Source organism: Trachemys scripta, chromosome 2 (assembly GCF_013100865.1).
Source record: "Trachemys scripta elegans isolate TJP31775 chromosome 2, CAS_Tse_1.0, whole genome shotgun sequence".
Classification (NCBI taxonomy): domain Eukaryota; kingdom Metazoa; phylum Chordata; order Testudines; family Emydidae; genus Trachemys; species Trachemys scripta.
In genome coordinates this window covers 194451497-194476833 of record NC_048299.1, presented here as the reverse complement: position 1 = coordinate 194476833, position 25337 = coordinate 194451497, and the positions used below count along the sequence as shown (strand labels likewise).

The following is a 25337-nucleotide window of genomic DNA, read 5'->3' as shown; positions in this document are numbered from 1 at the left end:
AATGGATTCTCTGGATTAATATAGGTTTGTCCTACATTAGTTACATTGTGAGAATACTGGGAAAAGACTGTATGAGTAATTGTAGCACAAAGGTTTGCTCTTCGTTATGATAGATGACTTGCATATTTAATTCAGACAAGAAAACTAATTAACCAGTATACTGAAAAATGTATCTTTCTAGATGTGGGTACCATGCTCATTACCATGGTAACTAAACTAACAGATTATCTGCCTTTCCTGAGCATTTTCCTGACATTCAAATGATGTGTGATTCTGCTCCACATCTCTGAGATTTGGGCATATGAAGAACAACCCCTACTGGCGCTTGGGCGCAGGAGCTTTGGAAAACAATGAAAGCATTAACTTTGTAGATATGAAAAACAGCAGTTTCTGCAGCTGTTATTTCATTTTTTTGTGTTCGATTTAGAGGACAAAAAGGGTTGTATGTTCACGGTCAGATGCTCCCGTCTTTTGAGCTATGTTCAACACAGGTTGAGGGAAGCAAAAGTGGCTTTAAGCTACCTTTAAGACTGCTGTAACTTACATCCAGCTACCAATGGCTCTGTTCTGCCAGCTGGGAACTGGAAAGTCTTGTGCACATCCTATTTCCCCTAGAAATGCTCCCTGTGCCAATGGCTGAGAAGAGTGGCACATACCAGCCACATTGGCTCAACACCCTCAAGTTTCCCTAACACAAGGAGAATCCTTCACTACTTGGCTAAGCCAGCTTTACAGCTGCTTTGGACCACGAGAACAGCACAAAGCTGCTGTAGCAGGGCCAAGAACATGTTCTTTAGCATGAAAATTTGAGAGGAAGGTTCTGCTTTTCAGTGAGAGTTTATATTTTTATGACATCTCTTCAGCTGGGCAGACAGCAATGAAAACAAACATCAAGAAAAAATGTGAAAATAATCATTACAAAATGGAAGCAAATTTAAAACCCTCCCATCAAAATAAAGAATAAAGCAAAAGTATCAACAAAGCAACAAAATGAAACAAAACCATTTGTTTGCTTTTTATTTACATCCCAAACGAAATCATTTTGTGTTGTCTGATCTGTTGTCTCACTTCTCCCTGTGAGAACGTTTTCATCACCCCTGAATTTGCTTCTAAAGGTCCTGTATAGGATCATTCAGACAACAAAGCAGTATCACATCTCTGTGTGAATCACATGAGTGCTAAAGTACATTTAGAAAATGGATAAAGAAAACAGGAAGAGTTCTTCAGTGGTCAGTCAGAAAGATCAACTCCAAGGCATAGTTTAGTACTGTAGGTTATTATGAAGTAGTTTTTATTTAACAAAGATGTTATGATAATGAATTAATAAAGGATGGTTAAGCAAAATCATTTTGGATTTAACTAAGTAGGAACACGTCTCAGATCCATGACTGAACAGAAATCCTGAAAAGAGCAAGTTAACTGAAGACAAGAAGAGAATAAGCAAACAGACACATTTAAAGGGATAGTGCTGGACATCTTCCCTGCTACGCTGATCAGTAAAGGTACTCTTGCCATGTTCTGTTCTACTCTCCTGCACTATCGGCTCATTCAGCTTTATTTGGAAGTAACAGAAGAGTTGAAAAATAAAAGTTTGACCGCTTACACTAGTATCTGACCTTATGTACAAGGAATTTCCAGATCTTAAAAGGACACAGCGTAGCACCTAACATGAGAACTGGCTAGTGGAACATTTTGCCGCCATTAGACAATGTTATAATAAACCATATTAGATGCTCACTCTAAACTTTGCTGCTGGGGGATTACCAAATCATCGTGCTTCTTTACATCATGATAATAAACCATTCAAATATGGTCTTTCTAGATGATAAATAGGAAACCATTGGGCCATATTATCTCCTCCCATGGGAAAACCCATAGGAAGTGATTGGAGATATGGGGGTGAAAGAGGAGAACTTTGTGAGAGTCCCAGGTTATTCCTTGTGTGTGATGGCGAATGAGGGATATAGAAGGTTTTGCCTCCCCACAGAATGAGGGGATGGATTTTACTTGGAACCTGCTTATCTTAGGGATCTACTGGAGGAACAGGATCATTCATGTGGAGGTCCCATAACTGCACCAGCTTTGAGTCATGCCTTCCTAGCTCCATGGAAAGGATAAGATCTGAGTGTAGTGATTCCCCGCAGTGCATAGGTCTCAGGGGCTGATATGGCACATTGGTATGAGGTAAGAAGGAATCTAAATGGTTGTGAATGAGGGTGTTTGGCTTCACACCTCAGAGCACACTCCTCTGACAGTGTTCAGGAGCACTGCAGGCACTTTGCAGTCTGTTATTGCTTATACCCTTCCTATAAAATAAAAGGCACTAGAGAAATCTAGCCATCTATTAGGTTCCCATTCCAGGTGTAGGCAGAATACTACCCTTCACCGTGTAGAAGGTAGTTTTCCTTCTGAGGGGTCAGTCTCAGCAATAAGTCCTGCATCCTCATTAAAACTTTAAATGCTTAATTTATGACCACTGAGATTTCCCCCTCAAAGAGAGGGAATTCACAGAGTATTAGACAGAAGAACATGGGTACATTAAAAATTAATAAAAAATTCCAAGATGGTGGCCCAGGAGTGAATCCCCATGGATTTGTTAGAAGCTTTGCACTCTTCTTTAACATTTTAATGCTGCAAAGCTTATTGGAGTGAACATGTATAACTAACAAAGATTGCAAACGTTCCAACATAGCTAAGTCACTTGTTCTTCATAAGAGTTCCACAGTGCACTGACAAATGAGATTAAGTTATATAAATATATACACACACACACACACACACTATATAGCTATATACATCAGTGTTTCTCTGCAATGTGTGTGTACGTGAAATGTTCATTAAGAAAATTTCAATGAAAGATTTAACAGTTTTTTAATAATCTCAAGAAATAAAATATTGCAGAAGATGGTCAAGTCAAAAAGTGATTCCCTAGACATTTGACTTTAACACACTACAGTACTTATATTTATTGGTCAAACCAAGACTAAAAGATTTAGCTTAAAAGCAAAACTTCAGGGAAAAGGGTTGATTTAGTAAATAATAAAATCAGACTAAGGTGAAATAAGCCCTTTCCTAGGGTTTAGGGATAGCTGTGGACCATCTTATTCTTCACAAAATTCAATTACAGGTGAAATATAGTGGTTCCTTATACGTGTATGCCCCTATTTGGTAGCAGAACTATAGATTTTAATAGGAAATCTAGATGAATCTTTCCTTTCACTGACCATGGCTTAGAAGAATCCCTTCACGTTTCTTTCTTATATGAGGGTTAAACAAACAAATGGATGGAACAAATTTCACAATAAACACAATAACCACGTCAGGTGTTATAGCACCTTTTACCTGACAGGTCAAAACTGTAAGACATGCTAAGTGGCCGCATTGCTGAAAAAGGAAACAGAAACAACAAAAAGAAAACAATTAAGCTGTTAGGAAGGCAGAGGGGTAACAAAAAGAAAAGATTAGGTCCACTTAAGACATTTTGGATTCGGATGCCCAGGCTAATATAAATCCAAAATGTGTCTAAAACATGTTTTTCTTTACTATGGTAACACTGGAGGTGTAAACACTATAATAGCATCACTGGCACTTGCAAATACAGTATGTGTAAGAAAGATATTTTGAAAGATAGATCTGTAGAACACTGGTTTTAGAATACAATAAAACCAGATGCTAACACAAGAGATAAGCATCTTGAAAAACAGAAAGTAAGGTTTTCACTTAAAATAACATTTATGAAAGAAAAACTGTAGCTGACAGAGAAAAAAATTAAAAAGTACAGAACCACATTTCACACAAATTTCAGTGAACTGAAACAAAGATTCTAACATTTCTGAAAGCTTAATCTCCCATGATCATAACTAGACATTAAAAAAAAAATCAACATTTGGTATCTTTACAGAACCTCCCCCCACCCCCCAAAAAAATAAAAAAATCTGACACTGTGTGTATGGCTGCATCCTACGCCTGGTTCAAAATTGCCCCCTGTTCTGGTTTTCCTCAGTCTTCAAAATGGATCTAGTATCCTGCTGTCTCCTTTTCAGCCCTCTGAACAGTTTGTTCCCATTTGTAGGACAATAAGCAGTCAAAGGTTAACTGGGTCTGGAAAGTTTATTTAACTAATATCCCTGTCCCATATATGTATTTATTATTAAACATTTGTAGGTGAATTTTATCACTCATGAAAATGAGAGACATGGCTACAAGCAACTGCTGTGGCACAGCTGTTCAATTCAGCTTGGTCAATGCACCTCGCTTCTGACATACGGCGCCTGGACCAATCCTGAACATAAACTGCCAATGGTGTTAAAATTGGTCCACATTTCAAAAATATCCAATGTCTAGTAGGGATTAGGATAATGTCAGATTCATTCTTACTTGAGACGACTTTAGCAGGTTAATCCCAACAGTAAGAATAAACACAAGGTGGAAAATGAACTTACTGGATATGTAAAATATCTGCCCCTATTTGCTTGAATGCTGATTTGTCAGCCTGTAAAATGTGCAAGCTTGTATGAATGATCCAGCAGCCACACATCCCCTTAAGCTATGTGTTTAAAAAAGGTTGCATAGGAGTAAGCCTTGTAAATGGGAATCAGTTAAGGTTATGTACAGTAGGTGTCTGACCCAGAGCCAAACCTGGGAGTAGAGGTACTTTTCCTTTAGAGCAAGAATGGACAATATAAGCCAGAGGCAACAGCAGTTGCAAAAAGAATGGCTAAATATATTAAAATCTCTGTCCACTTAAATTACAGCCAGGTTTTAAATTATTTTTTTTCCCCAATGGCACACCCCTCACTCCTAACCTAAAGCAAATGAAATATGCAAATGAAATACAGAAGGGAAGAACTGGTTTTCTTCAAGGCTACATTAGCTCAACTTGTTCATACCAGGAAATAAACTCTTTCAACTAAAGGAGATAAACCTTCTATGCTTCTCTTTTTCTTCCATTTTATTCAGACCTCTTATGAGCCTATATAAACCACTCATTTCTATCAGACACTTATTCATACTGGTCACTCCTCTGTTGCAAATTTCTCTGTGTGTGTAATTGGTTATGCACAATATGATTACCAAGATTACCATATTCCAAACAGTTTCTCTATGCTTTAGATAACAGAATAACTCCTGCACATGTATAATATACTCTATACTTTCATTAATACACTCCAAAACTTCATTTATTTTCACTGTTGTCAACTATGTCTGTCCAGATGGTTTAAATGTATTATCCACAATCATTTCCACATCTTTCTCCCATCTGTGTTCTATGTTGGGCTTCCATTTAGATTTAAAATCCTTAAGCCTTATTACCTTACATTTTCACTACACTAAATTACATGCAATACTTATCTATCTGTAAGCCAGGACTATTTATAGCTTTCTGAATGTGGCTGCTCATTTCCCATCCCCAAATCTACCAAAAAGATATAAATTTTGCTCTGAAGAAAATTTTGATATTTCAGACAACGAATCTATTGTGTCAGTTTCAATATGAAGAAGGGAAAAAACTAATGTACTTCTAACACAACAAGCAATACTTCTGAATGAGTCACAAAATTTTTTTTTCTTTCTTCAAGCTAATGACAATTAGGTGTTTACACAGGTGCTTGAGAGAAAACATTTTTTAGTCTTCTGTAGTCTGTATAATTAATAAACTCTCATGAATTCCCCATTCATACCTAAGCATGCTCTAATATTCCATTTTTCGAGCCATATAACTGAGTGGTGAAAAATCTGACCGGGCTGAAAGAGGACTACCACAAGATTTAGTCCTGAAGACATTTCGTGGTCCCTTCCAGTTCTAGGATTCTAAGACAGAGTTCCCAAATGGAGAACATATCGTATATTAAAGTTGATTTTTTATATACTTAAGTAAAGAAAAAGAATCCACTCGAGATTCTGCTGAGCTTCCACAGTCTTTCATATAAAGAAGGGTCTGAGCAGGTAAAAAGAAACCAATAGCTGTGGCAACCATAAATCATGTCCATAGCAGGCTCCAGATGGTCTGCAAAACAGTGTTCAGAACATTCTGCTGCTAAAAAGCATCCAAGTGCCAAACAAACACTCCCTCCAAAATTGGCTGAAATAAGAGTGATAACAATTTTCCCCTACAGACAATGAATAAATACAACCCATTTGAGTTTGGACCACTGCCTTTAAATAAATGCGCCAGGCATAGATATACTGCCAACAGGAGCGGTGCCAGGGTTTTTGCTGCCTTAGGCGGCAGCGCTGCTCCTCTGAGCATTCAGCGGCGGGGGTCCTTCCGCTCCGCGTCTTTGGGGCACTTCGGTGGCAGGTCCCAGAGCAAGTGAAGGACCCGCCCCTGAATTTCCGCCGAAGAGCTGGAGCGGAAGGATCCCCCGCCGCCGAATTTCCGCTGAGGGCAGCAAAATGCCGCCCCCCCCAAATTCTGCCACCCTAGGCAACTGCCTAGGGTCGCCTAGTGGAAGCGCCGGCCCTGTCTGCCAAACAGAACAACAGAGAATACAGGTGTGTGTTGTTTTTTTGCCTCTTTAGCCACAAGACATCACTCTTTCTCTGCATAAATCCAGTTAACAAAGCTTCTCTGTGACAGTTAAATACTTTATGCTTAAAGAAGGAAAATGGAAGTAACAGTTTGGAATATTTGCAACATCTTTAATGGTCAGGCTTTGCTTTAGTTCAATGGTTCTGAGGCATAAAGTGGCGACTTGTGAAAAATGTCATACTTATAGAATTTTACAATAGGTAATATATTGTTTCATGTACACTTCTGAAACAAACTGCTTTGCAATACAGATCTGAATCAGTCGCTTACTGAAATTCATATGAACGCTTACAGGGGCTTCATAACTTATACAGTGAAGCAAAGATTTACATCCAAAATGACTGAAATGCTCTCAGCTCAAAAGTTCAGGAAACCTTAAACACAGATAATCAATAAAGGACCATGAGATTAATGGAGCTTAGAGCAGGAAACAAAAGAATAAAATGAATTTAAAAAACATCTGTGTGTAACACTTTATATTGCATATTAGGGAAACAAACCTCCATTCCCGTCCATGAGACGATCTAATGTAAATCCCTCTGCACAATAATCAACATTATGTCACTTAAAATCCCCTAATTATGTCATCAGAAACCTGACGCAATCAGTCTAAATCACACATCTTTTATTTTTAAAACAAGAAAATAATAATTTCAAGGTACTAAATTCTTCTATTCCTAAAGTTACCAGAAAGGGTGCATAGCACTAACAGAGCCTGCAGGCTTTACCCTCTTTTGAAAGGGTAAGAGTTATTTTATTCTCTATTTTAATTGAGCTCATTGCAGACATTGCCAATCAGGGCCAGCTCTAGGTTTTTTGCCATCCCAAGCAAAAAAAAAAAAAAAAAGGTGTCCGGAATGCCGCCCCTGAAAATTGTGCCACCCCAAGCACGTGCTTGGTTTGCTGGTGCCTAGAACCGGCCCTGTTGCCAATATCCTTATGTGGGGTAGTTTTGTGCAAGTACTGCTGCTCAAAACTAGTATAAGCAAAAGCAAGTACTCACCTAGCCTGCTACGCCTGATCTCATCTGGTGAGACAGGGCGCAGCTTTCTTTCTGCCTTGATTTCCTCCAGTATCCTTTCATGGAGGCTGCGTGGCCGTGGTGGGGTTGGTTTCAGTTTTCTTGCAGAGGCCTTGGGTATAAAAAGAATGAATGTTCATTCTAAGCATTATTCCTGGAAAGTGATTTCACAAGGATTCTTTTAAATAGCAGATTATTCTGAAGTGATTTTACTTTCATTCACTTATAAACACAGTTGAGTACGTTCCTCACAGAGATTTTTTAACAAGAACATTGGAAGTATAATTTTATAAGCAGATAAGACCAACCCAGATTCACAAAGATATCGGATAACTGCTAAAGGTAAGTGTTAAGGTTTCAGGATTTTACAATGATCTTCCTAAACAGACCAGAAAAGTTAAACAGCTCTTATGTGAAACACATAAGAATAAATGCACAGCACACAAACAACAGATATATTTTGTACTACTATACCATTTTAAAACAAAACACTAAAACACAAACACATTGAAAAAAGCCAGCCAGCCTTTCACCACGAAGAAACATATTGGATTACATACAGGATTTAATGGGGGCCGTGATCGGATGAAATCCAGGATTTTTTCATGAGCACTCTTTTTTAATCGAGGTGGAATATCCCCATTGACCTGAAAGGAGGAAAATGAAATGCATCTTTTTAATACTTTCTATTCACATTTTTGCAGTGTAATGAGATCATAATATCCTGAGGAAACCTGTAGAGTTTCACACTTACATTAAATATATCCTAAAACTGTCATCAGTCTCAAATAGAGGAATACTCTGTATGCAATACATAGACAAGAAATGCTGCAGATAAGAGCATTTTGGTTTTACAATGGAAAATGAGTGCAGATGTACAGCTGGAGAATAAGTGCAATCGCAATAATGTTAATTAATAAAATTTAGGATTAATCTTTGAGACAATCAGACATCAGAGTTTCCAGTATGTTTGTGGGAGAATACTGGGTTCGTTACTAGGGAAATCTGTCAATACCTCTCTTTGGAGGACAGTATGCCAACAGGCCTCAAATGAACAAGCGCTAGAGCCACACCTAGGAAAGAACTCATGAGCCTGGCAAAACCGTTAACTCTTATATTGCATCTAATAGTCTTCTTTCAGGGAAGGCTACTAAACGGGTTGTAATGAAGAAACTTGGGCATTATCAAGGGGCCTGAAATTTCCTTGACCTCTTTTCAGCCTTGTTTCAGACCGGGTACAAGCACACACACGGTGCTAGTCCCATTGACTGATGATCTGCTTCTGGCAATGGAAAAAGATCAACTGTCCATTCTCATTCTTTCAGATCTAGCAACTGCTATTAACCACAATCCCATGTCAGCACACCCTACCGGGAGTAGATGGTGCTACTAAGGAGTGGCTACGTTCTGAATTTCCCGGCCTTAGGTCACCTTACAAAGTTTATCAATTTACTCATGCTTTTAAAATATTTTGAAGTATAAATGGAGCTTGGAAGAGAACTATAGTGTTTGATAGCATATCTAAAATTAATACTTAGTAAAACTAAGCCAGAAAAATATATATCCTGCAAAAAGAAGAGGAAAAAAGAGAAATGTCTCTTTGTACGTAAGAGTTTTTCTTGTCTTCAGAGCTACAACATAATTTCTTTCCAAAGTCTCAATTTGGAGATAAGGCGAAACATAAGGGGGGAGGGATAGCTCAGTGGTTTGAGCATTGGCCTGCTAAACCCAGGGTTGTGAGTTTAATCCTTGAGGGGGCCACTTGGGTATCTGGGGCAAAATCAGTACTTGGTCCTGCTAGTGAAGGCAGGGGGCTGGACTAGATGACCTTTCAAGGTCCCTTCCAGTTCTAGGAGATGGGATATCTCCATGAATTATAATTAATTATTATATACTACGCATTGCAGAGAAAAATTCTCAGTAATATATTGTAGATACAGGATATATAATAAAGCAGCTGCTCTCATGCAAGTTGCAACTCGTAGAGCGTGCTCCAGCAAAAGATTGCAGCAGTTTGGCGGGGGAGAGGGACTCAGTGGCCAGTTTGAGGCAAATGAATGCAGCAGTGACCTTTTTCTGACTGCATTCTGTGCCTATTCCGTGAAATTCTCTGCTTTACCTATGTCACTGCCATGAATTTTCTAAAAACAAACAAACAAATATATAAAATTCCATGATTTTCACAAGGCCTGATTTATTAGTCAGCCAGAACACAGCATTCAGAGAAATGGGTTAAAATAAACCCAGGGTTGTGAGTTCAATCCCTGAGGGGGCCACTTAGGGACCTGGGGCAAAAATCTGTCTAGGGATTGGTCCTGATTTGAGCAGGGGGTTGGACTAGATGACCTCCTGAGGTCCCTTCCAACCCTGATATTCTATGATTCTATGATAACAGATGGACTACATGATGCATGTACCACATTGAAACTAAGATTCTCCCATTCCTGGGCCAAGAGAGACAGACAGCCTCTGCAGCAGTCTCTCAATCTCTCTTTATAAGAGACTCATCGCCAACTGCTGCTGCCTGCTCATCCCCTCCTTCCTTCAGGGTCATTAACAGTTTAGGGTCGCTTTGTTCCTTGCTCAGGCATGGAGAAAAAGTCTGATGGCCTGGCTACAGTCAGGCAGGGGAGCATTTCCCAGTTAATAATTCCCCCATCATTCCTTAAAAACCTTTGGTATTTTCACTGGTGTATCTTTTCTCTATTGTTTCATTTCCTGTTTGATTCCTCCCAATAGCTTCCTTTGATTTAATACTCTGCAATCGGGCAGAATATCAAGAAGGTAAACTGAGGTGCATATATTATTGATAGAAACACAGAACTCTCTCACATCCTCCATATTCACCAAAAACATTAAAGAAGAAAATATTTCAATTACATGGTTTTTACTGACATTTTATGATGGGGAAAATATTATTTTTAAAGCAATTATGTTTTCCCCCTTCTTTTTAAAAGAATTGATAGTTTTCATAGGTCTGCATGGTTCACATGATTGGTAGTGAGACATGAAGTCTTATTCCTCCAGGTCACTGGTTCAAGCATTGTCAAAGTTAGTAGTGACTGAAAGTTGTTAACATTTGACAGCTGTTTGGTGAGCTGGTGATCTCAGTCCAGTCCCAACGGGACAGTTGTCTATATCACAATATAAAATAAATAATAAACAATATTGCAGTTCTATAGGACTTTTGACCTGAGGATCTCAAAGTGCTTTATTCCCTCAATTAACCTTCATACCACCCCTATACAATCAGTAAGTATTCGAATCCCTATTTCACTACTGGTAAAGCTGAAGCACCTAATGTGCCCAACTGATTTCCCCAAGGTCACAAAGGAAGTGTATGGCAGAGTAACTGATATTCTCAATAGCCTCAGTAGAAATGCCAAGGACTTATGCTCAACGCTGAGACTCTGCGCACTATGAAAAATCTTTCATTGCCACTGTAAATGCTGTATTTTTTCTGTAGTCAAACTAACTTCTGTTTCCAAAATGGACACTCTTTCACAAGCATTATTTATTAAAAAGTGATTACAGGAACTGGTGGCTATGAATGCCCTTACAGAAATAAAAGTCTTGGCTATGGATTAAATAGATTAGGTCAGATATGCACAGTACAAGCATATCTGTGCCACACAGCCAGGCACAGAAAAAAAGTGTTGTATAATTGTAATTCTGTTCAGATACCAGACTGGAACCAACCACATATTAACGTTTAATCGAACTATTTCAAAGCACTGTCAAAAATATCCCAAATGTTTCTTTTGTAAAAATCAAAATGAAAGAAAAATGCTTACATTTAAAATTCTGAAGAATTTTGTACATGCGTACATTATAACTAGTAACATTACCTATTAGAAAAAATGTGGCCTGAGTGTATAAGATCTACCAGAAATGTAAATAACCACATAGCAAAAGCACAGTGAGAAGAAAACACAGTCAAGAAGGCTTCCTACACTTGCTTTCAGCCCACCACGTTCACATTCAAAAAACAAATGTGATTTGGAGATAAACAGGTTGGCTGCACATGGCAAGTCTAATTTTGAATGACGATAATAAATATCTTGTATTTATAACATGCCTTTGATCCCAAGTGATTGAAAAGCACATTACAAATGACATTCAAAAGAATTGCTCTACTCACCACTGAAATGAAGCTATCTCAACACAGCTATACTAAGCAACACTTTAGAAAAAGCAAAGTAGAACAATGTATCCAGTTGAAAATGCAGTATTTAATTGATACTATGTTTTGTATGATTTGGAAAATCTCAGCTGAAATGAAATTGATCACAGGTAAGGTATGCTACATCATTTCTAAAACAGCCATTCCAGCACTCACATGAAAACATATCCACCATGAGAAATACTTATTGTGAAGCTAAAATGCTATATACAAACACTAAAGTAAAGTACAAGTGCACTAGACAGAGAGCTCTGAAAAGTTTACATTTCATCATCTTCTCCTTGTTACTTGCATTATTAATGCAGTATATTCTTTCTGTAAATAAAATTGAGCCACAAGATTGTATATATACACACCTCTACCCTGATATAACGCAACCCGATAGAACATGGGTTCGCATGGGTAACCCCGGGGCTCCGGCAGCGAGGCTTGGCCGGCGATTTAAAGGGCCCGGGGCTCCGGCTGCTGCGGGGAGCCCCGGGCCTTATAAATGACCGCTGGAGCCCTGCTGCCGCTATCTCGATAGTGGGGTTTCACCAATAATGCGGCCGGAATTTTTGGCTCCCGAGGACCCCGTTATATCGGGGTAGAGGTGTATTTTCGGTGTGTATGCATTATAGGTGACTCAGGCATCAATAAATATAGTTAAGACTGCCTGAAACTTTCCATTGTAAGACTCTGTATTCAAACTTCCCTTGTGCATATGTATCATGATAGTATGTGATTATGTAGTTAAAGACTATTTTTTCCCCCACAGGACCCCTGTTCTCTGAGTGCATAAGAAGGACAGTGCTCTGGGGAAGATTCAGGATTGTATTGTGAAGGAGGCTGTTGTCTCTGTGCTGCCTCATTTACTGAGGTGGGTCAGATGTGTGGTAAAGGAGGCAGGAACTGCAGGAAAAGAATGATCTCACAATTAAGGTTTCAGAGTAGCAGCCGTGTTAGTCTGTATCCGCAAAAAGAAGAACCGGAGTACTTGTGGCACCTTAGAGACTAACAAATTTATTAGAGCATAAGCTTTTAGCATATGGATCCGAAGAAGTGGGCTGTAGTCCACGAAAGCTTATGCTCTAATAAATTTGTTAGTCTCTAAGGTGCCACAAGTACTCCTGTTCTTCTTCTCACAATTAAGGCAATTGAATGCCACAAAAGAGACCTGCATTCTCTCTCTCCCTTTGCCACAGAGTTCCTGTGTGATGCTGGACAAGACACATAAACCAAACTTTTCACAGGTAGCTATTAATTGCATGTTCCTTATTTTCTGGGTGTCCTGTTGGAGACACCCAGGCTCTGATTTGCAGAAGTGCTGAGCAGTCAGAGCTGCAATTCAGGGCATTGGGAGTTCTGCTCTGAACATATAAAGCGCTATCAAACGCTAAGTACTACGAAAAATCAGGTCCTAGTCTTCTCATATTGGGCACCCAAAATTAGTTGATGTGTCTGATAAATTTGGCTTTAATCTGCATGCCTCAATTCTCAATGTATAAAATGGGGATAATACAAACACCTCACCTCACTGGGTATTATGATAATAAATTAATTAATTCAGAATTAACGCTCATATTTTAAAGGTATTTAGGCATTGCTCAGCTCAGCATTGCAAGGTCTAAATGATTTAGATTGGCTAAGTCCCATTTTCAAAAGCGATTTTGGCGCCTAAGTCTATTGACTTCCCACTGTTTAAATTCACTTTAATCACAATTTTGCCATGTGTATGTTTTGACTGCTAGGAGGAAAAATAATCCCTTTTTCCCCTCACTGCTTTTCAATTCAGATTTGGGACTCTTGTTTTTGTTTCCCCATCTAGACAGACATGACAGCTTTCTCTGTTGGGAATATATATATTTAGCTATGACTCATGACAGACAGCTAAATTATGCTGTACTCAGGAGATCTAACTGAACTTGTAAGGATCTGTGAACCCCTCAAGCTTCAGTAAATTTCATTTCCTATCAAACTGCATCCATATTATTATACAATTTTCTGCACAGAAATTCTTTGAGCATGCTCAGCAACAAAACTCAAACTACTAGGTGGAAACTTTATAATAAGAAACTAGTTATTTTTCTAGCATGGAGGTACCAGCAAGTTGTAGTCAGACAAAGCTAGCAACAGTATCAGAGACATTGCCATAGATTTTGTACCTGCAGCAGATTCTAATCCTAATTCACTTTTATGCCCATATGACCAAAAGTGGCTTTAGACAACCTGCCTAGTATTTTTCATATACAAGAGGAGCAGGACAGAAATGGATGCCTGCAGGCATATAGTAGATAGCTAGCATCTGGATGTCAGAAAGAGCAGCTGTGCCTTCAACACCAACCACATGAAGAAAATCTTTTGAGAAGAGATAGACGCTAACTTAACAGAAGTCAAATTAGAGGCTATGTTGGCAAAAGGTGAACTAGAATATCGTCCAGGGCTCCTAGTCAAACAAAATTACTGTACTGAATCCATGTATTGTGTCAAAAGTAAAGGGCCTCCAAGTTTGGTTTTTCTTTTGCTCTGTGGTTGATATTAAAAGTAACACAGCTCTCTGAACCTTAGCTATAAGATAGATAGCTAGGTAGTAATGCTATTGCCCTCATCACCATAGTGTCTCAACAGCAGCATCAATTGCAGGAAAGCTGCTGAAGAGCATATGTCATCTGCTCCCTCAGGGGAAATTCAGTGACTATCTTTGCTTTGTTTTCCTTTTTAGAGGCCAGGACACTCAGCATGAGCCCCTCAGACCTCTCAGGGAACTAGGAACCTCTACTGGCCCCTTTTACAGAAACTATTTAACTTTTGCCTTGAGGGGTGAGTGCAGACCGTTTTGTGGGCTGCAGGATTATTTTGTTGGCCTTTTTCATTCAGGCTTTTTGCCTGCAGAAGGGGGCACCCCCCATAAGACTACACAGAGCTATACCCTGAACTCCAAACTGGCTCTACAGTGATGTCCATATCCAAGGAAGGACGTCTGGGATGAGAGAGGTGCCCACCCTGACCCAAAGATACAACCTATGACCTATATCTGTCACATTCACATGATAGTAGAGCACAACCAGTCACATCAGGAAGAACTCTCTCTTTTTCCCTATCTGTAAAATAAGGCTAACAACACACTTACCTACCTCACTGGGGAGCTGCAGGGACTGATGAGGTAATGTTTACATATCACTTTGAAACACATGAAGCACCATATAAGTGCTTAGAGTGATTATTATGGAACGTCAATTGGTTCATCAATAGTTTCCAGACTACCATTCATAATCACAATGACTTCTTGTAAGAGGAAGTGGTTGTGGCTACATTCTATTATAAGGAGTGGATATTTCCATTCTATTCTATGTGCCAATCTATTTGTTTTTTCTTAATTAATATTCAAAATTTAGGAAACAGTAAAAACAATGTAAGAATAGCTAACTACATGACTGAAGTAACAATTCTGAGTTTCTTTGAAAAACAAAATAAAAGTAATGGTGATTGGTGACTGTATACATTTATCACAATGGTATTCTTAACTCACCATAACCTTCCTTAAGGTATAGCGTTTGGATCTAATGTCATCCATTAGCATTTCATAGGGCGTGAGCTGATATTCTATTGGAAGTGGATTATACTGACGTTCTTGAACCTTCTTAAGTTTAACACCGTCCCGCAAATCTCGCATCACTTGTACCCAAAAGCGGGCCTGAAGAGCCAAAGGAGACAAATAAGGTTTCAGGACACTTATTATACACTCATTACTACCGAGTACCAATATAGTTAAGACAAAAATAGCTGACTCGTCACGTCAGAGCACTTTTGAACCAACTAAATAAGACTAAATTTATTTTTTACAACAATGAAGTAGGTAGGTGGTACAGTGGGTTTGAAAACCTGGCTCAAAACCTATCTTAAACTAGAAAACAAATCTGGTGGATTATTCTAGTCACTAACAGAAATCCCAAAATCACAATGTAATTCAGTAAATCACTGATGGCAGTGTTGGATTTAATTTGTTTTCCACTTTTTCTATGAGTGATTACTAATTCATACTACAGAAACAAAAAAACTTAAATACTGTTTTTTATAGAAAGCAGGTGACAGTAAGCAAGCAGCTTAAGAACATTAGATTTTTTTCATCAAAATATAACCTATTGAAAATGATGGTAAATGTCTACAGCCTTACCCAGTCAGCATTTTTCAACTCATCAAGGTCTGTGCTGGATTCATCACTCCTTTCTTTATCCATTTCCTGAATCTTCTTCAGATTCTGTAAATTAAAAGCAATATAGTACATAAGCTGTATAAGAACATAAAACTGTATTGAAATAAAGTAGAATAGGTTTAATAGAATATGGTTTCTTCTGCGTCTATTCATCTTTCATAATTTACATGGTGGATATTCCAAGGAATGTTTTCAGACCATGTACAGCAGATTAGACATTAGATTTCCAAAATTGTTAATAAAAGGGTGCCCGCTGGAGAGGATGTGAAGGAATAGGACTTTTCTGCACATATGGTGGGAATAACATAAGAAAATAGTATTTGGGAGGAAAACAAATAGAAATTTCAAGATAGCTAAAGACAGACTACCCACAGAACTCATAGTGATGATATTAGGTTACAGCCCAAAGTTGGTTATGGACCTGGAGAAGGACCCATTGATATCACAATTACTACTAGCAGTCAGAGACGTGATAGCTTGTTTTTGGAAAAGGATAGATTCCCCCAGTATTAGTAGTATGGAGAAACCAAGCCTAGGAACTCTTTTTAATGGAAAATGAGAGTTTTATATAAAGCAGACTAAAATATATGGGTTTTGGAATTTAAAAATAATAAATACACAGATGATGATAAGAACTTGACCACTCACAAAGGGATCTTTTAAAGATAACAAATACAGGTTATTAATAAGATTTCTTAATACTTGTATGGAAAGTTCATATATGTTAATAATGACAAAATAAAAAGTTTAAAAAAGAAAATGTCCCTCCTCAATGTTGGTGAAGCTTACTTAATAAAGAACCAAATTTTCGGACTTTGACTAGAATAAGAACAGTGACTGAATGCTACAGTAGATCAGAGAGTGGGTTTATTGGACCACCTAACATTAAAACAAATATGTGTAATTCAAAATTTAAATAAACGGACTCTCTGCACTTATGGAAATAGTCTCATATATTCACATCATACATAAAAATCACACATTTATACAGAATACAACGTTTTTCTTGTAAACTGAATGCCTTTGAAATGGAATCATTGAGACACAAGCATGGAAACTCACTATGCCATGTTTGTAGATAGTTTCAGAATAGAACTGCACTTTAACAGGGTCTTATTCACATTTTTCCAATTGTTTATTCATGCATTTTCATGAACAATAACTGGCTCCAAACTTTTGTTCACTAAACCTCTTGAGTTTATGTTAGGAGATTAAATCAATAGGTTACAGATCTGGAAACATTTCAATTATTTATGTATGTAGCACAGAAATATTTGTCCTCCTTCTGAGCTGACAATGTAATTAAGCCAACATGACACACTCGGGTGCTCCCTATAATGGAAGTGATCAACAAAGAAGCCGGGTCTGTTTTTTTTTTTTTTTTTTTTTTACAAAATTTATAAAAAGAGGTTTAAAAATATAATTTTCTGTTTATTATACATTACCCTGAAACTGCTATAGTTTAAATCTTTGCTCTAAGCCTCAGAAGAATCTTTCAATGAAGCAGTGCAGGTAGCTATTAAAATTGATTTCAGAGATCCTACATAACAGACAGTCATCTCACAGGAGTCCTTGGAATTTTTAAAATTTATTTTGCTACAGAGGATTTTGGGGAGAGTACAGGATAGCAAATGCTTACTACTACCTTTAATGTGAAAACAACAGACTTACTTTTACATCCAAGTTCTTAACACCATTATTGGCTTGTTTTTTTAAATTACATACATTATAGGCAAGCTCTTGAAAATCCATGCAACTTATATGACACAAAATCGAATGGCCAAGTCCTGAAAATATGAAGTGAGTATAGGGCAGAGGAGGGTTCTGGGTAGAAGATAAAATTTAGAAGATATTAGGGTGCTTCTACTTGTTCTGACAACTCTGATCTCACTCAGAGATCGCACTCATTGATTCAAATTCAGCTTGCCTCATTCATGGATATTGACTACACCCTAAGACTTTCCAAAGGCATTTGTTTCTTTTAGTTACAACACGCTCTTGTGAAGAATGAAATTTCTTTTCTTTTTAACACAGATTTTATCAGTAGGACCCAGCATTATCATAAGCCAGTGCCATTCAAGATAGCTTGTGATTTAAAGACACGAGAGTTAGATACTGCTAACTGGATAACCTACAATTTTTGAAATGATTTATTTTTTTTAAATGACCTCAGACCAGAGTGTAAGTTTTTAGCCTTTAAATAAGCTCTGGTGTGGGATGAGTATGGCAGTTAACAACAGAGTCTTAGCTACTGAGTAATAATTTTAATGGTAAAAATAAAACTACAGCACATGAAAATATCCTGGCAAATTTAAAGCTTCAAGAAAGCCTCCAAGAATAGGCATAATTTTAATTCAATAGTTCTAGGAAAAAGGATTGTGGTTTTGACTCCCCTAATTAGAGACATATGTAAGCAAACATTTAACTATTATACCCTCCCCAAAGCTCCACATCCAAATAGTTCTTCTAGTCCAATGTATTCCAGGTGTAGCTAAAAGTATGTCCTTTCTTCTCCTCTCCCAGGATGTCTCTGAGGGTACGTCTACACTACAATTAAAGACCCATCGGATGGCCACAGCTGGCCTGGGTCAGCTGACTTGGGCTTGGAGGGCTCAGGCTGCGGGGCCTAAAATTGCAGTGTAGACATTCAGGCTCATGCTGGTGTCTGGGCTCCGAGACCGAGCGAGTGGGGAGGATCTCAGAGACCAGGCTCCAGCCCGTTCCCAAATATCTACACTACAATTTTTAGCCTCACTGCCCAAGCCCAAATCAATTGACCCAGGCTCTGAGACTTGGTGCCACGGGTTTTTTTATTGCAGTGCAGATGTATCCTAATAGACTGGCAGTGTTTGCTTGAAACATCCCAGGTGTTAGCAGGTGTTGGCCCTATTGAGAAAAGGTTAGAGTCTTCTGACTCACTGAAACACTTTTACGCTATCTGGTCACAAAGCAAGGTGGGATTGGAATAAGAACCATACGAGCAGCCAATCGTCATGTGAAAGTTTGAGCTGAACTCTACCATCTTATTCTTAAATTTATTTGTAAATAAGGCCAAACCCCAGGATTCCACATATCATGTGGACTTGGTTTTAGAGCAGCTTACTCATAGAATCTATGAGGATCTTTGAAATTTTGACATATGCATTCTGAGTACTGCCCATTATAACTGAATTAACAAGTTTTCATCCATTGCATTATAAAACAGAAGAGAAACAGCCTTAATAAAAACAAAAAGTTCAAGCGTCAGTCCTGGCAGGGTTAAAGAAAATATGACAACAGAACATATTTAAATTACCTCATTTTCACCCCTTCTGGGTCCTAGCTTAAAATCGTAGAAATTTAGACCTGGAAGGGACCTCAGCCCTTGAGGCAGGACCACGTAAACCTTGACCATCCCTGGCAGGTGTTTGTCCAACCTGTTCTTAAAAACCTCCACAACCTCCTTTGGAAGCCTATTTCAAGCTTAACTATCTTTCTAGTTAGAAAGATTTTCTTAATATCTAACCTAAATCTCCCTTGTTGCACATCAAGCCCATTATTTCTTGTTCTATCTCCAGTGGACACCGATAACAAATGACCACAATCCTTATCAGATCTTTCCTCTGTCTTCTTTTCTCAAGACTATGCGTGCCCAATTTCATTAACCTTTCCTCATAGATCAGGCTTTCTAAACCTATCATTTTTGTTGCTCTTCTCTGGACTCTCTGAGTTATCCACATCTTTCCTAAAGTGTGGTGTCTAGAATTAGACCCAGCACTCCAGCTGAGGACTCATCAGTGCCAAGCAGAGTGGGACAATTACCTCCCAAGTCTTACATACAAATACTCCTGTTAACATACCTCAGAATAAGACTCTTTTTCACAACTTCATCACATTGTTGATTCATGTTCAATTTGTGATCCACCGTAACCTCTAGATTCCTTTCAGCAGGACTACCATCTCGCCATTTATTCCCCATTTTGTAGTTGTACTTATCTTCCTTTCTAAGTGTAGTACTTTTCAAATGTCTTTATTAGATTTTTACTTCTTGATTTCAGACCAATTCTTCAATTTTTCAACGTCCTTTTGAATTCTAATCCTGTCCTCCAAAGTGGATATAACCCCTCCCATCTTGAAGTTATCTGCAAATTATATACGAATACTCTCCACTCCATTCTCCAGGTCATTAATGAAAATACTGAAATGCACTGGACCTAGGATAGATCCCTGTGGGGCGCCACTAGATACATCCTCCCAGTTTGACAGCAAATCATGATAACTACCTTGTCTATTCGAGGCCTGCTAAATTCTGTTTAAACTTGCATGAAGTCATAATCCCCAAGAGAAAGAGCATGCAGTAGCTTCTCATTCTACACTGTATTTAAGGTAATCCTCATGAGAGAGAGAGAGAGAGAGAGAGAGAGAGAGAGTAAATGATACATTTAACCAATATTGTCTTGTTTCACTGAAAAAAATCTGCTAACATACTTTTTCATTTTAATTCATGTGCAGAGCCACATTATAAATACCATAAGAAAATCTTTCATAAATTTTTCTCTTTTGAATTAAATTTATTAGGCTTAAATTAGTACCTGAAAGGGTTAACAAAGATAGGTAAAACAGTGTGCTACTTCAATAACACTTCCTTTACCTCTGTGTTTGAATATTGTTCAAATTACACAGCAAATAAACATAGCAGTCTAAACCTACTTTCTAGTGAACATCTGTAGGCATCCTTTAACGACCACACAATGCATGACAGCTTAGCATTATCTCCTCCGGTGGTTTATAGACAACTGGGAAAAATGTGTGTATGGAAACTTGTATGTGCTTTGCAACTGTCAGTGATATCAGTCTGTTACTTTAAAAAGCAAGAAGTCCTTTCTCCAGAAGAGGAAATATTATAGAAATGTCTCATTTACATTTACTTCTGCATTTATATCAGTATTGAAGTCTGAGTATTCATCCTTTTCTCCATCAGATGCAAAGTAGTGGTAACAATTTCAGGGTAAGTCTTTGTGAACTGTAAATGCCTTGTTTTCTCTTGAACTGGAAACTTTTGTTGAAGGCCTGCAAAATTATAAAATCATCCTAACTCTTTCTTCTTCTGCTCCTCAGAACCAAGGTTAACTTTGGTGAACAAGCTGACAACAGTCAGACTGCTACTCAGGGCCGGCTCCAGGCACCAGCTTAACAAGCAGGTGCTTGGGCTGGCCAAGGGAGAGGGGCGGCACCTGCGGCAATTCGGGGGCGGCAGGTCCCTCACTCCCTCTAGTAGCGAAGGACCTGCTGCTGAACTGCCGCCGCCGATCGCGGCTTTTTTTTGGCTTGGAGCAGCAGAAATGCTGGAGCCGGCCCTGCTGCTACTACCCTCAATACGCATTTATTTTTACAGAGTTAACATATTCCAGCTGCTTAACCTTTACTTTGAATGTTGGACAATACTTGCAGCAATTATCCATTTCAGCAACCATTAAAGCTTTCTGTTCCTTAACATATGGTTTGTTGGGCTGGATTATGCCCAAAGGCAGCAAAACTGACATAAATGCTAAATATCTCACCGTGTTATAAGAAGCCAACCTGATTCTCTTTACCATTAAGAATCAGGAGAAGAGAAAAGGTTTGACTAACTGATGGACCACCTTCAAAATAAGGCACCCATCTAATTAGTCCCTGCACAATATAGTAAGAGGGGGAGCTTCTATTTGAGGAAGGCCAAGTCCAGATAAATCACACCATCACAGGGCTGGAGAGCTGTAACAGCAAAGGCTACCAGCCAGAAAAGAAACGCTGTCCTTTCACTCCAGTTGTTAAACATCATCTACTATGGTATTAGAGAGACAAGGTGAATGAGGTGATATCTTGGGACCAAGATGGTTACAACTATACTGCATATCTTCTGGGGTGATCATTTTTAAATCAGTAGGCTCAAATAACTTTCACCCAACAGTCCTAAAAGAGTAGGCTGAGGAGATCTCTGGCCTGCAGATGTTAGTTTTCAATAAAGCTTGGATTACCAGGGAAATTTTAGAAGACTGGAAGAGTGCTGATTTTATGTCAATATAAAAAGACACACCGAATGACCCAGAGTGGCAAATAATGAGAACCAAGTAGTCATACAGAACGATCTTGATCATTTGGTAGGCTGAGCCCATTCAAACAAAATGTGTTTTAATATAGCCAAATGCAAAGTCAGACATTCAGGAACTAAGAATTCAGCCCACACCTACAGACTGGAGGACTGTATCCTGGAAAGCCGTGACTCTGAAAAGGATCAAAAGATCACAGTGGACACACAACTGAACTTGAGCTCCCAATGTGATGCCATGCCAAAAAAAAAAAAAAAAAAAAAAGCTAGCTAGTAATCCTTGGACATTGATATGCAACTACAATCATCAGGGATATTGTGGCTGTCAGTTCCTAGGGGGGATCTCCCAGGAACAGAAGGCAAGACACTTTCAGCGGATGGCTCTGAGTTCCCTTTTACTGGGGATCAGAATGAAGCAGACTTAATGGTTTTAAGTCACTGGAAAGCAGACCTTCATCCACTAATGGAGCTACAAAATAATCTGCTTTGGTCTCCCAGAAGGCAAACAACAAAACAATACCAAACAAGCTAAATGAAGGAGGAAAAGAGACGAGGAAGAGATAGCAAGTCTAAATCCTATTGCCAAAATGCTTGAAGGCTACTTAGCACCTAGATATGATGGCAGAATGCACATTAGGAATTAATATATAGAAAGTTTCACATCATATTAATTGCTCAAAAGATTGAACGTTGCCAGGAGTTGTTTGCAAGGTGTGCTGAAAGACTTGAGTTTCTCAGTGTTTTGAAAAACAATGGAATACTACGCAATTTCCTTGTTACAAATTTAGAAGACATTGGAATTTAGCAACATACACAAATGGAAAATGTTCTGACCTTACAAACATTGGTTATGAAGATTTCCTTTAACTCTTCTGTGTATGCTGGGTACTGCTCAGGGGGAACAATTTCTTGTGATGGACATACATGCCAAGTCCTCTAGACTGCATTAACTGTATCACCTCTCTCCTTAATCAGCTAAGGTCAGTGGGGTTAGAAATCAATTTCAATAACGAATTATGCAAACCAAAACACTTAGAATAAAATGGAGTGTTTGTCAGAACTTAATTGAAATCCGAAATCCATATGAAGAACCTCAGCTGCTGTATCCATTTGTGCTTACCCTTGGGAAACAGACCAGAGGAAGCTATTTTTGCTACAATATTAAAATCATAGCCCAGGCGGATTTCCGTTTTAGAGGGGGAAAATACTAAGAGGTTATCTTAGAGGACCTCGAGCCCTCAAACCCTCACTACAAATCTCATTCACATGTTATAGACTGGGCATTCATTCAGAAAAGTAGGAAACAGATTTGTAGGTTACACACCAGAAGTCTGAATATTAAGCATTTCAACACTCTTCATTTTATAACAATGAAAGCATTTGGTATTTTTTAAAACGTTGTGTTCTCACACACAATTCTCTAGCAGTTTGAGTAAATAAATATATGGATGTCTTTACATTTATTTTTGCATTATTTAAAACAATCTAGTACAATTGTTATTATTGTTAAATGGCCCCATCTTTGAAAAATACTTTCCTTTGCTCAGTGACAGATGGAAGGTTATGTAATGTACATGTCAGCTCAACAGCAAAGAATCACTTGAACACAATGGTCTCCATATTTTAACATTTCAAGGCGCTTTTCATAAATAGGGGTCTGATTCCTGGCCTTGTCCTTTAGCAGTTTAAAAATGTAATCTATCATCATTTCTGTATGTATTCCCATTTCTAGAGGTTGTTTTATTGATGGAAATGATTCTGACTGATAACTGGGGAACAGATAAAATAGACTTGCACATCTGATCTCTGATGTAAGAATACATAACATACAAAAGAGGGTACTGCCCAAGGGTAATAGTTGATTCTACATACCCAATTATCTAATGTCAGACTTAAGCCTTATGGACCAGGGCCTCCAGCCCTTACTCACTTGAGTATCCCCCATTTCAGTCAATTAAATTACTCATGAGAGTAAGGTTTTCAGATTCAGTCACTAAAATGCTTTGTGCTGCTATAGGACTTTTGAATCTCATATCAAAAACATGTTTGTAAGACAGTAGGAGTGGGAGTAGAGAAGACATTCCCTAGTGTGGAGAGAGGTGGAAAAGGGTTGCTCAGTAGTGATCCCTTACTGATCAATAAAACAAATGCACTGACAGACTCCAAATTGAGGTCTTGGGTGGATATTAGTGGCTCTTCTTCAGTAACTCACAGAGAGGATCAAGTAGAGAAACATTTGGCAAGGGTTTTGAGTTTCTGGAAAGTAACTGTAGCAATATTCTATAACATTAATAATTAAAGTATAGCATTGAATATTGTGCAAATATACTGTTTGATCCAAAATGTTTATCCTCCAAGGTAAATTTTTATGGGCTGCCAGTGTGGGACAGAAGAAAGGTTGTTCTTTGGATCTAAGTTTGAGTAAACAACTTAGCTAATTGTTTCATTTACTGTTAATAAAATTGTTATTGCATAATTATAAAAACCCTGCTGGTGGTGTTAATATTAGGTTACACGCTGCTCTATTAAAGGGAGAGAGCGATTCAAGACCATGACCATAAAAATTTTGTGACTGAAACATCTATCATTTTCCACTTTAACAGCCAAATGTAAAGGGAAAATGAAGACTGTGTGTCCAAAAATAGATAATAAAAAAGATAACATATTCCTAATTTTTTTATGTTGCTAGAAAGGGTTAATATCCGCTGGAAAGGTTTCCTAAAAAGTATAATTTCAAAGCTTGTAGAAATTCCCACCTTGCAAGGGTGTTTAAGCTTTTGCTACAGGTTAGCTGCCCTCATGGCAACAGCTAACTAGGTAAGCCTTACAGGGCAAGACAGGTATCAAATTGGCTAAAGATTTTGGCCCAGATTTTTAAAAGGTATTTAGGCATTGTTCTGCTCAGCCTTGCAATGCCTAATTGATTTAGAAGCCCAAGACTCATTTTTAAAAGTGACTTAGGGGCCTGAGTCCCATTGACTTTCCATAAGACTGAGGCCTTGTCTACACTACGAGAGTAGTTCGATTTTACTTAAATCGAATATTTGGAATCGATATTGCAAAGTCGAACGTGTGTGTCCACACTAAGGACAGTAATTCGACTTTGTGAGTCCACACTAACGTGGAAAGCGTCGACATTGGAAGCGGTGCACTGTGGGTAGCTATCCCATAGTTCCCGGAGTCCCCGCCGCCCATTGGAATTCTGGGTGGAGCCGCAAATGCCTTCTGGGTAAAAAAAAAAGGGGCCAGGGTGCTTTTGGGTAACTGTCGTCATCCGTCCATCACTCCCGCCCTCCCTCCCTCCCTGAAAGCGCCGGCGGGAAATCATTTCGCGCACTTTTC

At 38.5% G+C, this 25337-nt stretch overlaps 1 protein-coding gene across 1 annotated transcript in view; it reads right to left on the bottom strand.

The window, feature by feature from the left end:
* SPIRE1 (spire type actin nucleation factor 1) overlaps positions 1-25337 on the bottom strand; it is a gene marked incomplete in the record, with an annotated part of 193860 nt that overhangs the window by 29017 nt on the left and 139506 nt on the right. The window contains 5 exon segments of the mRNA XM_034762583.1: positions 3343-3384; positions 7536-7665; positions 8114-8200; positions 15245-15409; positions 15890-15973. Coding sequence (XP_034618474.1) covers positions 3343-3384; positions 7536-7665; positions 8114-8200; positions 15245-15409; positions 15890-15973 — 508 coding nt within the window.